The sequence below is a fragment of the Aphelocoma coerulescens genome, chromosome 3, assembly GCF_041296385.1.
Source record: "Aphelocoma coerulescens isolate FSJ_1873_10779 chromosome 3, UR_Acoe_1.0, whole genome shotgun sequence".
Lineage (NCBI taxonomy): Eukaryota > Metazoa > Chordata > Aves > Passeriformes > Corvidae > Aphelocoma > Aphelocoma coerulescens.
This window is the reverse complement of record NC_091016.1, coordinates 9,040,371-9,053,768: the sequence shown is the minus strand read 5'-3', so window position 1 is coordinate 9,053,768 and position 13,398 is coordinate 9,040,371. Positions and strand designations below refer to the sequence as shown.

The window sequence follows — 13,398 nt, the reverse complement described above, 5'->3', positions numbered from 1 at the left end:
AATCTCATGTCCTCCCATGTAGCTTCTTAGCTAACAGCTTCAGTCCAACAAGTTAAGAGTTTGACTGTGTCATAGTCAAATTGCAAAGATATTTGCTAGTAAATTAAAAGAAAAGCAATCTAGCATAATATGCCCTACTTACATTATTTCTGTTAAGGGAAACTTGCAGCGTAGAATTTGTTTTAGATGAAAATTGGTGTGGGTGTTGGAGTTTTATGTAGACTTGTAAGACATGCCAAAAACACAGGGTAAGGTAATACTGATTGGGATGTTCTCAGTCTATTTATTTATTTATTTATTTATTTATTTATTTATGGGCTGACTACTAGGCATTACCTGTAAAAAGCCTCACTTCTGATTAGAACTAATTAAAGTGAGCAGGAAGGGTTTGATTAAAATGAGCCAATCCTTGATTCTTGGTTTGTGTTTATTCAGCTATGAGGCTAATTAATGCCTGCCAACCTGAAGCAAATAACTCCCCTCCTTTTAATATGATGTTGATGCCTTAAGAACCTATAAATGAAACACACACTTTTGAGATAATATAAGTATAGGAGGTAATGTAAAGCCTGGTCTTTATTGGAGGCCTCCAGGGGCAGATATGGAAAATGTCCACAAAAGCCCACCCCCACGGGGTGAATACAGTTTTTATAAGTTTAGCAAATGAGCATAATTGATAAAAATCACCAATTAGGAGCACAAATGATGATGCAATTCCCGCCCAGTTCAAGCCCCTTCTAAGTCCTCCCCCCTTAGATGGAAACTGAACTTGTTTATGAAAAATATGTCTTGAAGAGCTGTTTTTTGGCCTTGGTTTCTAAGGAGAACCAAGATAGGATAGAGGCTTTGGAATATGTTTTGTCTTTCTGCCTATCAGGGCAGGGAAAAGTACTGGGAAAACTAGCTACAAATGCAGTAATAGGCTACAAAGCTACAAATACGTGTGTAAAGAATGCAGAGAATATATAAAAGAAAAAAGGCAAAATATTATCCGGCATCAATGTGACTATTGCAGTGGTGACTTGCCATTTTCGAACATGTGGATCTGTCTTTATTCTCCTAAAAAGTGCATACACAAATTGTCTTCAGCTTGAGCAAGGTCTCTGGCACCAGGGACAGGCATGTTCTGGAGGCAGTTGTCAGCTTTTGCTACTCAAGGAAGCTTTGCACAGGTTTGACAGTGTCTAATTCTGCAGGGTATTTTGTAAGGAGAACCCAGCCATCCTGGTCTTTCAGCAAAAGATAATGGGCCAGGTGTTCCTGTCATAATTATAGAAGTTTTCTCTCCCAAGTTTTTCTACAGAAATAAGATACTTTAGGCACCAGGTAGTGTCCCAGGCAGTAAGTCTTTTTTCCATTGCTCTGAAATCACAACTGCACAAAATGACCTAAGGATATGTGCAGGAGATTAATGTATTCAGATCCACAGGTGACATTAGGTACTTCTGAGGGGCCTGAAATATCACTTGGGATATTGAATATCACATGCTGTTCTGCTCACGTACTTTACTCAAATCTGCTTTATAATATCTTGCAATATATGTCAAGGTATTACCGCAGGCCTGGTTCCTACGGTATATCACCGTGTCCTGCAGCCATAGGGAGGAGGAGGAGAAGATCCAGCAGGCAGGAATTGTGCAGCAAGATTGATTTATTTAATTATTTTACAAACTCTTTTATAGACTTTTTTCTTCATAGTCTAATTGGACAAAGGACCAGCCATCCCTTGGGGGTGATTGGCTAAAATCCTAAAACATCCATTGTCAAAATATTTTTCTAACTATACCATAAACAAGACTTTCCAAGGTTGCAGGTGTCTTGGTTGTTTACATTCCCTACTACCTCTTCTGTGAGAGAGAAAAGTCTCTCACGGACTTAGAAACTAGCAAGAAAATCCTTGCTAGCAGCATTTTTGTATCTACATCAAAGTGTTGGGGAAAAAAATTGAAGCTTCATGTTTTCTTTATTAGAAAAAGAAAACACCCACAAAAGACCAAATTGTTTCTGAGCAAGTTATATCTGGTGAGTGGAGTGATGCCTTTTCTTGGTCTTAAAATCAAGAGTTGTACACAGTTAGAAGGGGAAAAGGGATTTTACCTTGGTATTTATTTTAAGGATCCATAGGCGCACATGTCCAGGTCATGTGCATTGAAATGCACCCTGCTGAATACCCCCCAAAAGATCGTGTATAACATTATAGGCTTTACTAATTAGCATATCTATCAAAGATTCCCCAGTGAGAGGCTCAAGTGAGCCCCCCTCCCCAAGGAGCCTTCCCCTGGATGGTTCTGTCTTAGTTTACAGAATGTGTTCTGGAGAGGACCTTGGGGTCTGGGGCACCCTGATCCCTAGCTACGAAGCTTCTAAAATGTTTAGTCTCTTAGCTTGACAAACAAGTCCAAGAATGTAGAGAAAAAGCACTGAGAATACAGAAGTTGTAAAAAAGGTATAACGGGTATAAAAGAAAAGGCAAAAAATCTTCATGGCATCAGGAGAATTGATCTAAATTTGGAATTGGTGGAAGTGAAGATATTAGTTGTAGTCTGGTACAGTCCCCCATCCTTTTGGACTGCTGTCCTCCAAAGCACTGGTACCACGTATTCTACAGTCTTGCTATCTGCAAATTCTTTCCCTGCTTGCTCAAATTTAATAAATCCAGAAATGGATCTGAAACTATGGGGAGACCTATCAGAGCATTAAGCTAGCCATTACTCAGTCCTATTGCCCCAGTGTCTTGATTTAAAAGCCAGGTGTCTGCCAAGGAAGGCAGGAACCTTCCTGGAATGGGGAATATGAACCCCTTCTCTCCAAATTATTGTAACTTTGAAATTAAGGGGCTTTCAGGCAAAGATATGGGAAAAGAGTAACAGTTCTTTGCTAGGGAAAAAAAAAAATATAGCATATAGTATATAGTATATAGTATATAGTATATAGTATATAGTATATAGTACATAGTATATAGTATATAGTAAGGTATACATAGCAAGGTAAACAAACAATGACAGCAGCAACAACAAACAAAACCAGAAACCCAGCACCAGCCTTCTCAGTCGTCAGTTTCCCCTTCGGTGCAGTTCCGCTCACAGCCGGCAGGGGCGCTGGTGGCTCCCAGCCGGGCAGGGCGGGTGCAATGATTCCTCCGCGGCTGCAGGGGGTGCGAGCTCAGCTGCCTCTCCACATGACAATGGTGACTGAGGCGACAGGGAAAAGGGGAGGTGGCTCCCTTTGCAAAACCCACGGGGAGCAGCTGGTCTCAGTGCCACTCCAGGTGGTGAGCTGGACTGTAGCAGTAACCTCAGCGGGCTGGAACAGCAGAGGTTAGCTGAGCTGGGGCGGCAAACGAAGCGTAGCAATAACCCCGAAGGGGTGGCAGGAGCAGCAGGTGTTCAGGCGGACATGGGGTGTCGAGTTAAAGTGTAGCAAAAAAAAAAAAAAACAAACCCGAAGCAGAGGCAGAAAACAGTGGGGCTGGGCAGTGGCAGCCAGGCTCCTGCAAACAACTGGGAGATGCTCCCTCCGGAGAGGGGGAGGGGGTCAGGGTCCCGGATTTCTCCTGAGGCACCCAAGCAGATAATGAGGGTTCCTCCCAGTGAGATTGGGTATTGAAAAGGTCCCAGTTCAATGACCGCTCTTGTGAAGAGAGGCTCACCCACAGTAAGGAGAAGCAGTAAAAGGGCAAAACTCCATAGTAGCAGCAAATTCTCCCCGCAGCGGCAGTCCAGCACCAAGACCACGACTGTCCCTCCAATCCCAGAGAGAGAAAGCAAGAGCTGAGCCCAGCCCTTGGCCCCCAGCCAAGTCTCAAAGCATCTCTGCCCTTCCTAAGAGAAAACCCCCCAGCTAAAAGACTGCAGCCAACTGCACCTGTTCCCCCCTCCTCCCCATCGTGGCCACGTCTTTTGTCTCTCTTAAGTATCATCGTTCCCATCTCTTAAGCAACAAATAGGAGAAAAATTCCCTGGGAGAAATAAAAAAAAAAAAGGAAGAATCCTAACCTCCAACACTCAGTTTAGCCTTAGGTAGTCCCAGAGGGAAGGGTAGATGGTTTGAGTGGAAGACATAAGGGGGAAGGTTAACTGTGGTGAACTGACTTGTGACCTGCAGAGCTATACTTGCAGACTGTAGGAGAAGCCTGCTGGGATCACTGCCTCCAAAACACTTGGACAACTTGAATGTGCCTTGGCATTTAGTGTCAGAATATTTTGCATGAGAAAACTTGCTCCCTTGGAACTCAGTTTCTAAATGAATTTTCTATGTTGTGGCTAATGGCTGTCCTTGTCTTCCATACCTGACCCAGATAATCCAGTCCTGGGTGGTGATTGAGATGTGGTGCATGTCCTGGATAAGCAGAGCTGGCTTAGCTTGCAGCCCTTTTCCTAAGAGTTCCCATCTTCTGCATTCCAATCCTAACTTATCTCCCTGTACAGTGTCTTAATTCTTTTTTGCCAGTAAAAACCCCTCAAAAAAGCAAAAAAAAAAAAAACAAAAAAAAAAAAACAAAAAACCACAAGGAAGAAGCAAATCCAATGAGAAGTTTAAATCCTATTTTTCTTGGTAACTTGTATATTTTCTTATCATGTTCTGTATAAAGCATCTCCTTAGACAGGGCCTTTTGCCAACCTGAAGTCTCTGTGGGACAGCACCACTTGTCAGTGCCATTTCAGCCCAGCCTTACTTTTGTCTGTAGGATGTAGTTAGAGACAATAGCTGGCATTTCTGCAGTATTTCATATTTTGAAAAACAACCTTGGAAGTAATTTTTTTCTTTTCAACTCATCAATTGAAGTGTCCAAAAGAGAGAAAGTTGGTTAATTTGGAGAAGGATCTCCAAATGTTGATTTTCCTTTACAGGTGCCCAACAAGTTTTTAGGAGACAAATGCAGAAGGACACGCCTTCCCATTTCTGCATTCCAGCAGGCTCCTTTTACATGCCTTGTCTTTTACACAGATCCTTGTTTTTGTGATCACAGATTGGAAGTGAATCATGTGCCTGTCTGCTTGCTTTGGGGTAGAGTCTTTCTTGGGGAGATCTGACTTTGCAAATACCTAATTACAACATAATGTGATTTTTTAGAGTCAGGGAATATGCTTCAATCTGTCTGGTTTTGAGGGTTTTTTTGATAATCGGATTCATATCCTATAGAAAAGACCTGTGATACCTGTGTATGCTTTGGTCTGTGAATAATTCAAATCAAGGTCTGATTTAAAGCCTGCAGCACTTAACACTAGTCAATGGAGTAATTATGTGATTGGTGCTGAGAGGAACTAGCATCTATATTAGAGGGAGAGAGGAGCCTATGTTAGAAGTTAGATGAGCAAGTTAATTAGTCCCGCCTCTGTCACCAGTGACCTTTTGTGACCTTGTGGTAAAGCTTTTGACTGTCAAATTAACATGTAGGTGTTGAAAAGGGGGTATTGTCTCAAAGAAGAGAAGCTATTGTCTAAAAAGTCCCCAAAGCCTTGTAAGGTTTCTGGTGCTTTCAGCTCTGGCATATATTAGCAGGTGGTATTTCTAATGCTGATTTTAAAACATAACTTCTTAAGTATTTTAAGCACTGACTTTTTTGAGGAAATTGCTAGAAATAGCAGTATGAAAGCAAAAGCTCAAAGTGTTTTCAGTTTCTGAAAGTACCAGAGTTGATGAGTTTTTAAACACACCAAATTTTAATGAAAAAATCCAATTCTTGCTAAGCTCTGCTATTGGTCTCTGAGGCTGTCACTGTTAGTAATGGATTAGGAGAACAATGTCACTGAACTGAATTCCTCTTTAATATGCCACAATTGAAAGGATTGTAAGAAGACTTTAAAATTTCAGAAAGATTTTTGATTGTAATAACTTTAATAACTTTAAGTTATGGCTTTACATTAAAATGTATAAAATTATGAAGTCCCCACATCACAAAGTAGTGCAAAAATCATTAGAATGACTTTGTTGTGATCAATTAAGCATAAGATGAATGCTGGCCTACTGCTAAAAAGGTGAACCCTATTAAAATGATTTTTAAGCATTTTTAAGCATTTTAAATGGTTTCCATTTTGCTATTTAAATGGTTTCCATTTTGCTTTCTAATTAAAAGAGAAGGAAAACTCAGACTAGGTAAAGAAAGAAGAACCTTTGGGCCTCATACCCCTTCCTCCAGTTTTGTTTCATTTGCAAAGTTAAAACTTTCAGGTACAGCTGTCATAAATTTTAAGTTAGAGGGCGTGAAGGTTGTATTGCCTTCAGAGAAGGCAAACACCACTGCTTTTCCTATTTTGGATTATTTTTTTAACCTGGCTTTCTATCTTTGTTTTGTACATGCAGAGAGTATTTCCATTCTCTAAACTGGTGTTCCTGAGTGTGTGTTTAGCCAGAAAAACCAACATGATTGATGTGTAGGTTGCCCATTTTACATCTCTGTTACAGTGCCAGGGTCCTGTGCCCTCACACCGAGATGTTTACAAACGTATTATTAGGATATTTTCCAGCAAACCAGCAGCATAGCAGGTCAAATGCTGTTAGTGAAATGAAACTCCAAAGTGCATTTGGAAGAACACTGATTTACCAGACTAAATAATCCAGAACAAATGGCCAGAGTCTTAACAAACAAAAATGAGTAATAAAACCAAGCATGTTGGAATATTTTGGCAGTTAACTAGTTTTTTCTTTCCTAGATAATCATGCAAACCTAGTAGCTACAACAGTGCTTTGCATGCCAGGGCCAATGTTGCTGTCAGTAGGAAATCATGTCATTAATTTGTATAAAATTTGGACCTATGAAGGTATCCTGAGCTTGCCAGTCTCTGCTAAGAAATTTTTTTTCAAGGACACATCAAAACAGTTCTGTAAATAGAGAAAAATTGTATCTGCTGCTGGAAATGGATTTTAATACAAAAGATTTGAAAACAGCTCTCCTCCTGCCCACTGAGTGCTGGCAGAGGATTTCCTTTCATCCAGCCTTGCTCCTACTCCAGCTGCTTGCAGTGGCCTCCTGGGCTGCAACGAAATCCATGCGGAATCCCTTCTGGATCTGTAAGGACCTTTTTGTCCTTTCTGGCATTTGGTGTTGATGTGCTCCTGCCCCTCTTCCAGCTTGCTGGGACCCTCATCCTCGTCACATCTGAATTTGGGAAGCATCTTTCCATTCAGTAGTAGGGAGCACTCTTCGTTTTCTCCTGTCACTTTCTTACACTTCACCGTCCATTGCAGCCAACAGGACAGAACAACCTTCTCCTGTAGTACCCTGCCACAGCTCTTTGATCGATGCTTGTGATGTGAGCACTTCTGCCATTAGTCACTGTTTCCTTACTACAAGGGAACAATCCCAGCCAGCATCTTTGGGCAGAGCAGCCTGTACTTTAAAGAAGCAACAGCTTTTTTGTGTCAAGGGCACAGCAGCTCTGGGCTATATTAACATATCAGCATTGCAAACAAGGCAAATGCAGATCGGGGTTTTATAAGAGGGCTGATTTGTTCAGAGGTGGTTGTTGAAGACACATAATGTCAAGCCTTATGGCAGGAAACCGTCATACAAAATCAATTGCATTATTATCTGGTAGGGTCTGCATGTTGCCATTTTCCCAAGGATCTTTTTCATGTTCAAAGAATCTGTGATATTCACTCATCAGCTCTGGAGCACAGATGTGGAAAAGAAGTGTACCTGCTGTTCCTAGTGTATGCTTAGAGCAGAGAGATTTTTTACTTTGCCATTAGAACTATCTTGCCAAAACAATGAGTAATGGCTTTACAGAAAAGACATGACAGTCAATTATCTGGCCATACATACCAAGGTGAATGCAGTAGGTCTTATGATGTGTCCAGTGAGATATTTTTTTTGGTACCTTTGAGCCTTTGGTAGTCATAAACTGGAGTTACTGCAGTAGTTTTTCATCCCAGTGCTAAAACTCTAACAGAATGCCATGTTCTACATTTGATTTTCTACCATATTCATCCTTCAGGCATTACTGGTTTGGGACTTTTTGTAAAGAATCCTTGTTTGAGAACTAACTATGAAAAATGTTGATATGACATCTGTTTCTCACTTTGAATTACCTCTTAGTTTATTGGAGTTCATCTTGACGGCATTTTTGTAATGTAGTTTTTCATGAACATTAATACAACTTTTGGCAGATCTGAATAAAATAGAAAATTTCACCATTTCTGCCAAGAGAATAGTTTTTGTTGCAGCTGCTTTTTTTTGTTTGCGTTCTTTGTTTGTTTTCCTTCTTTCTGTGATACTAAAACAGCTGGTTTCTTAAATACATAGCAGGTTGTTACAGTTTGGAGGAATTATTCTTCAGAAATGAGTGAATAATTAGGACAGTTTCCTGAACAAACCACTTCCATGACCCCAAAGCCACTGCATTCAAATAACTAAATCTTGTGTTCTTCAGAGGAGAAAGTGCTTCTCTGTCTTGCAAATATATTTCCCATGTAATCCAAGACTAGTGAATGATTTGAAAGGTATCTGTCTGTAATCAGTCTGTAGTACAGAAAAGGAGTTTATCTCTGTGCTCCAGATGAGATTTCCCTTGCAGGTGTTTGGGTGACACTGGATGTATTTTTAGCATCTGTCAGATCAAATCTTTTACCTAGAGCGTTTGTTCAAAAGTTTTTAGTTACTAAGTCACGATAAATGAACCCACATATGATGGAAGCTTTGTCAGGTTTGTGAAAACTAACTGTGTTAATGTACATCCCCCAATTTCTCTAGGTATAAATGTGACTCCAAGTTGCACAGTAGTTGGTGAATATTAGGAAGGGAAGGGAAGGGAAGGGAAGGGAAGGGAAGGGAAGGGAAGGGAAGGGAAGGGAAGGGAAGGGAAGGGAAGGGAAGGGAAGGGAAGGGAAGGGAAGGGAAGGGAAGGGAAGGGAAGGGAAGGGAAGGGAAGGGAAGGGAAGGGAAGGGAAGGGAAGGGAAGGGAAGGGAAGGGAAGGGAACGATCTGCCACATGCTTCTCATTTGTAAGACTTAAAAAAAAAAAAAGGAAAAGAAATTTTAAGGGCAGCTCAGTGAAAAGATGCTGGTAGGTTCTGACATAATACGGAATTCATGCAAAAGGCAGATAGCCTGCATCAAAACAAATCCCATTCAATGCAAGGATTGTGGAAGCTTCATGAGGGAAAGATTTTCGAAGTCCTTTTGTGTCCATATGTAGTGAATGTTCTGCAGAATGGATTTGAGGTTTGCATCTGCTATAGTGTTTGGTAATGCTAGACAACAGTATTTGCATGTCATGATTAGCAGAAAGCATTACATGACTGCAGAATAAACCAGGAAGCATCACACCACACAGCCACAGAATAAAAGAGTTGCTAAGCTGGATGAAGGAAGGAAGTGGAAAATACTTCTTTTCTGCTTTTCCTGAGCTTAATACAGACATTTCAGTAGACTGTTTTATAAATGGATTTAAATGCTGAGGGTTATTGAAAGGACTATTCACAGCCCATGGAGATATTTTTGGGGGTTTTGCTGTTCATTTAATTTGTCAAAGTCATTGTAGTCAATTTGATCAAGTAAACCTTACGACATTTTATGTTTCATTCCACAGAAATACCTCAGGAGCTTTTTCTCTGCAATGCTGAAGTCTCCATCATCTCCACTGCACATTGATAAAGTGGGGCTAACGTTGTCAAAATACACCATCTGTGAATTCTCGCCCTTCTTCAGGAAAGGTGTTTTTGACTATAGCAGCCATGGGACCAGCTAAGTTTTATGCCAGGATTCTTATGCTGGAGGAGTATGGTTGGAGTGGTGCCTTCACTTTTGTGCGAGAGGAATAAGGGAAAGAAAAAAAAGTGTCTCCTCCATACCTGGAAAGTTGCATCCAAACAGCACCAATTAGAGACAGCTACACCCCCACACTATCACGTGTCCTTCACCAGCTCTCAAGTTAGTGCTTGCATTCTCCTGGCATGGGGTATACAGACATTTTTGTGTAAGTTGTTCTGTTAATACTGTACAAAGATTCTGACTCTTGTGATGAGCTTGGATCCCCTCCTTGGCAGCAGTGCTTCCTTCCCATTTGCTCAGATAATTTGTTCTGGCCGTTGCAGAGCATCTCATGTTTACCATGGCACTGTGTCAGGCTGACAGAGGGTTTCTAAGCAGCCTTTTGGTTTCTGTCCAAGCTGTTCCTTAAAGAACAGTTCCTCTTTTGTTTCTTTATAGAAGTAACATGTTTAAGGTAATGCTCATACTCCACTGTTGTTTCATTTTCTTTCCCTTCCAGATACACAGTTTAACTATTTCACTGTATAACTGTATAGTTTTTCTCAGAAGAATTAAAGGGCCTGGGTAACCTGAATGCTTACAAAAATACATGCAGCAGGAGGAATATAATTTAAAGCCTCTCAAAGTCTTCCACGCTTGGTTGTTTGGAGGCAGAACAAATCACCCACCATTAATAAAGAAGCAAAGGAAGCAATAGTTACTGAAGAACATGGTCAGCATCTTTTCAGATTTCGTAATCATTTAGACTGTAAATAGAAACTCTGCACTGTACAGAGCTCATAGCTATGCGTAAAGCTGATGCAAAGTGCTATATATTGTTTTTTAAATACCTTCTTCACAATAGTTGTAAAATCTGATGTTTATTTGCATCAGTTAAAATTTGCAGGATCTAAATAATAGTACTTTAAAGTGACTCAGGACTTATTCAGACTTGCACATGTATATACAAGTAGAACTCATTTTATATTGCTGCAGATCCAAAAATATGTATACACTATGATTGGAGTTGAGTATGTATACATGTTAATGTATAATTGGTTGTATAAAAATCAGAATTGAATGACTCCCAGTTATTAAAATGCATAATGAAAAGTAAGTTTTGTGTGCCATTTGTTCAGAGTGTGAAGCACTTTTCTGAGTTGACATCATTGACTGCTGGTAGGTTGTGGTAATCAAAATACTTAATGTCATAGAAAATTATTATTAAAACGTAAAATAACAACACTGGTGGCATTTTTATTTCATGACCTAAATTACAGGAACAGTAGTGGTTTACATTTAATATGATACATTCATGTTCCTGGGGGAACTGGCCAAGGAAGTGGCTAAGGGCACTATCCATCATATTTAAGAAGTGATGGCACTCTGGTGAAATTCCCACTGACTTGAAAAGGGGAAACATAACCCTCATTTTTAAAAAGGGAAATGAAGAAGACCCAGGGAACTACAGGCCAGTCAGTCTTGCCTCAGTGCCTGGCAAGATTATGGAGCAGGTCGTTTTGGAAACTGTGCTAAGGCTTATGGTAAATAATGTGGTAATTGGTGACTGCTAGTATGCCTTCACTAAAGGCAAATATTGCCTGACAAATCTGGTGGCCTGGGAAGACCTTCTAGAACCCCTTCCCATACCTACAGGGAGCCAGCAGGAAGCCTGGAGAGGGACAAGGGCATGCAGGGATAGTGGGAATGGCCTTAAGCTGTTTTTATTAGATATTAGGAAGAAATCCTTGACTATAAGGGTGGTGAGGCACAGGCACAAGTTGCCCAGAGAAGCTGTGGGCAGCCTCTTCACTGGAGGTGTTTAAGGCCAGGCTGGATGGGGCTGTGAGAAACCTGATCTAGTGGAAGGTGTCCCTGCCTGTGGCAGGGGCCTTGGAACTAGAGGACTTTTAAGGTCCCTTCCAAACCAGGCCCTTCTATGATTCTATGATGATGTATAAAGATTACTGGATTCCATTACTAAGCATAGTCTGCCACAATAAGCATCTCTAATTAAAATCAGAAAAAGAAAAAAATATTAGAATGGATGATTGAAATTTTGAGAGTATTTTTATTATTTTGATTCATTTCAGGGAAAACAAAAGTTTGGGTAAAATTTTTAAGCCCTATTATCAGCAGGGTAGGATTTATTGCCTTTGAATAAGTCTGACTTTATCTGACTCTAGCTGACTTAGGTATCTCAATACCTTTGATTGGGAAGCTAAGCATTCCTATCAAACCTCTTGATTATCAAACTGTTCTTTTTCACTGGCTCCTGGATGTTCCTGGACTCCCTCATGCACTGAAGCACTAACTTTGCCTGTGCTTGATCACTAACAGGGACCCAGCCTCGTGATCCTTGCTCTGCCTAGTGCCTGTATTACACCTCTCCAAGCTCTCCCAGGGCTCTCTGTGCACATTTCCTCCCCATGACCACAAGTCTGTGTCTTCCCTTCCTTCTTCATTCTGCTATTTGGCTTTGCTTGTGCTTCCCAAATCAGAAAGTGGAAATTGGGTGCTTGCTGGGTTCCTGTGGTGAGCTGAGTAACTGGAGTTTGGTGTTGGTGGCAGGTTAATGGGAGATCGGTAAGTGCATGTGGCTGTCTTGCTCTGAGGCCCATATGAGTGCTTCAGAGACAAAAATTTGGGATGATAAATGACCCTAAATATCACTTCAAAGCCAGTGACTATTCTGTTTCTCCTTTCTTGGCCTGTTCCCCTTCCTACCTCATTGCAATGAAGTATGATAAAGAATTAATGCCTCAGAGTCTTTAGAAAAAATGATTTTGCATAACTGTAGAGCATTATTTCCTGTGTGCCACTTCTAGCAGGCCAAAAAAAGGCAAACTGCTTTATCTGTTGCACAGATAAACCCATTTCCTGCAGTGTCTTTCCTGAAGAACTACCGGTGCACCAAGCAAATCTCCATCGCACCACATGGTGAATGCTGGTTGTGGAAAGGCAAAAGCAAATAGGACTCCTAGAGGTAAGTATTTTGTGTCACTTTGGATTTGGAGAACCTGTTCAAGAAAAACTAGAGTTAAGTCAAGTGAAAAATTTGAATATTAATATTTTTCCACTTGAATTTAAAAGAAGACTTGTACTGGATTCCTGTCTACAGTACAAATTTATTCAGGGAGGACCAGATGCTCTGGTGGTGTAAACCTATCGATAAGGTGTTAATTTATGTTTTATCTGGTTTATCTGACCTGCAGTGTTAAATGTGTACATTGCAAATAACAAAGTAAAGGTCTGTTAATCACTCTATTTAAATGTCATCAAGTTAAAAGCTACAGAGTTTCGAATGTAAGCAATGAGATTAGGACCACAACCCCAGGCTACCAGCTTTTCCCACCTTATCTCTCTTTCACTGGTATCCACAGTTTAATCAATGATGGCAAACTCATGCTAAGCTAGGAGGCATCTTTGAATAATTGCATCATAAAAAATACGATGACTGTTTATAACCTACAGTCTTTAAACCCAGACTTCAGGAGAAGCTTTCAATAGAAGCTGAAATGCATGTTGAGATTGCTAGCCATTTTCAAGATGTTCCAATTGCACTTCTCTGTAGATATTCTCAGGCTCTAAAATTCTCCATGAATTTCGTTTTCAACATACTGACACTTCCAACAACATTTTGAAAGTTATTTTCAGGGTGGGTTTTTTTTTCAAAATGCCTCAGTAATTGAAAAATGTCCTTAAGT

At 40.5% G+C, this 13,398-nt stretch overlaps 1 protein-coding gene across 7 annotated transcripts in view; it reads left to right on the top strand.

The window, feature by feature from the left end:
• The window catches only part of LOC138107604 (kinesin-like protein KIF16B), a 181,513-nt gene that overhangs the window by 161,505 nt on the left and 6,610 nt on the right, over positions 1–13,398 (top strand). For 6 of the 7 annotated variants that reach the window (XM_069009024.1, XM_069009023.1, XM_069009026.1 and 3 more), the window contains one exon: positions 9,531–10,924. In XM_069009024.1, coding sequence (XP_068865125.1) covers positions 9,531–9,689 — 159 coding nt within the window. In that variant the 3' untranslated portion in view covers positions 9,690–10,924. Of the gene's footprint in view, positions 1–9,530; positions 10,925–12,558; positions 12,678–13,398 lie in introns of those variants that run through there. The other variant, XR_011149635.1, reaches the window with a different exon arrangement.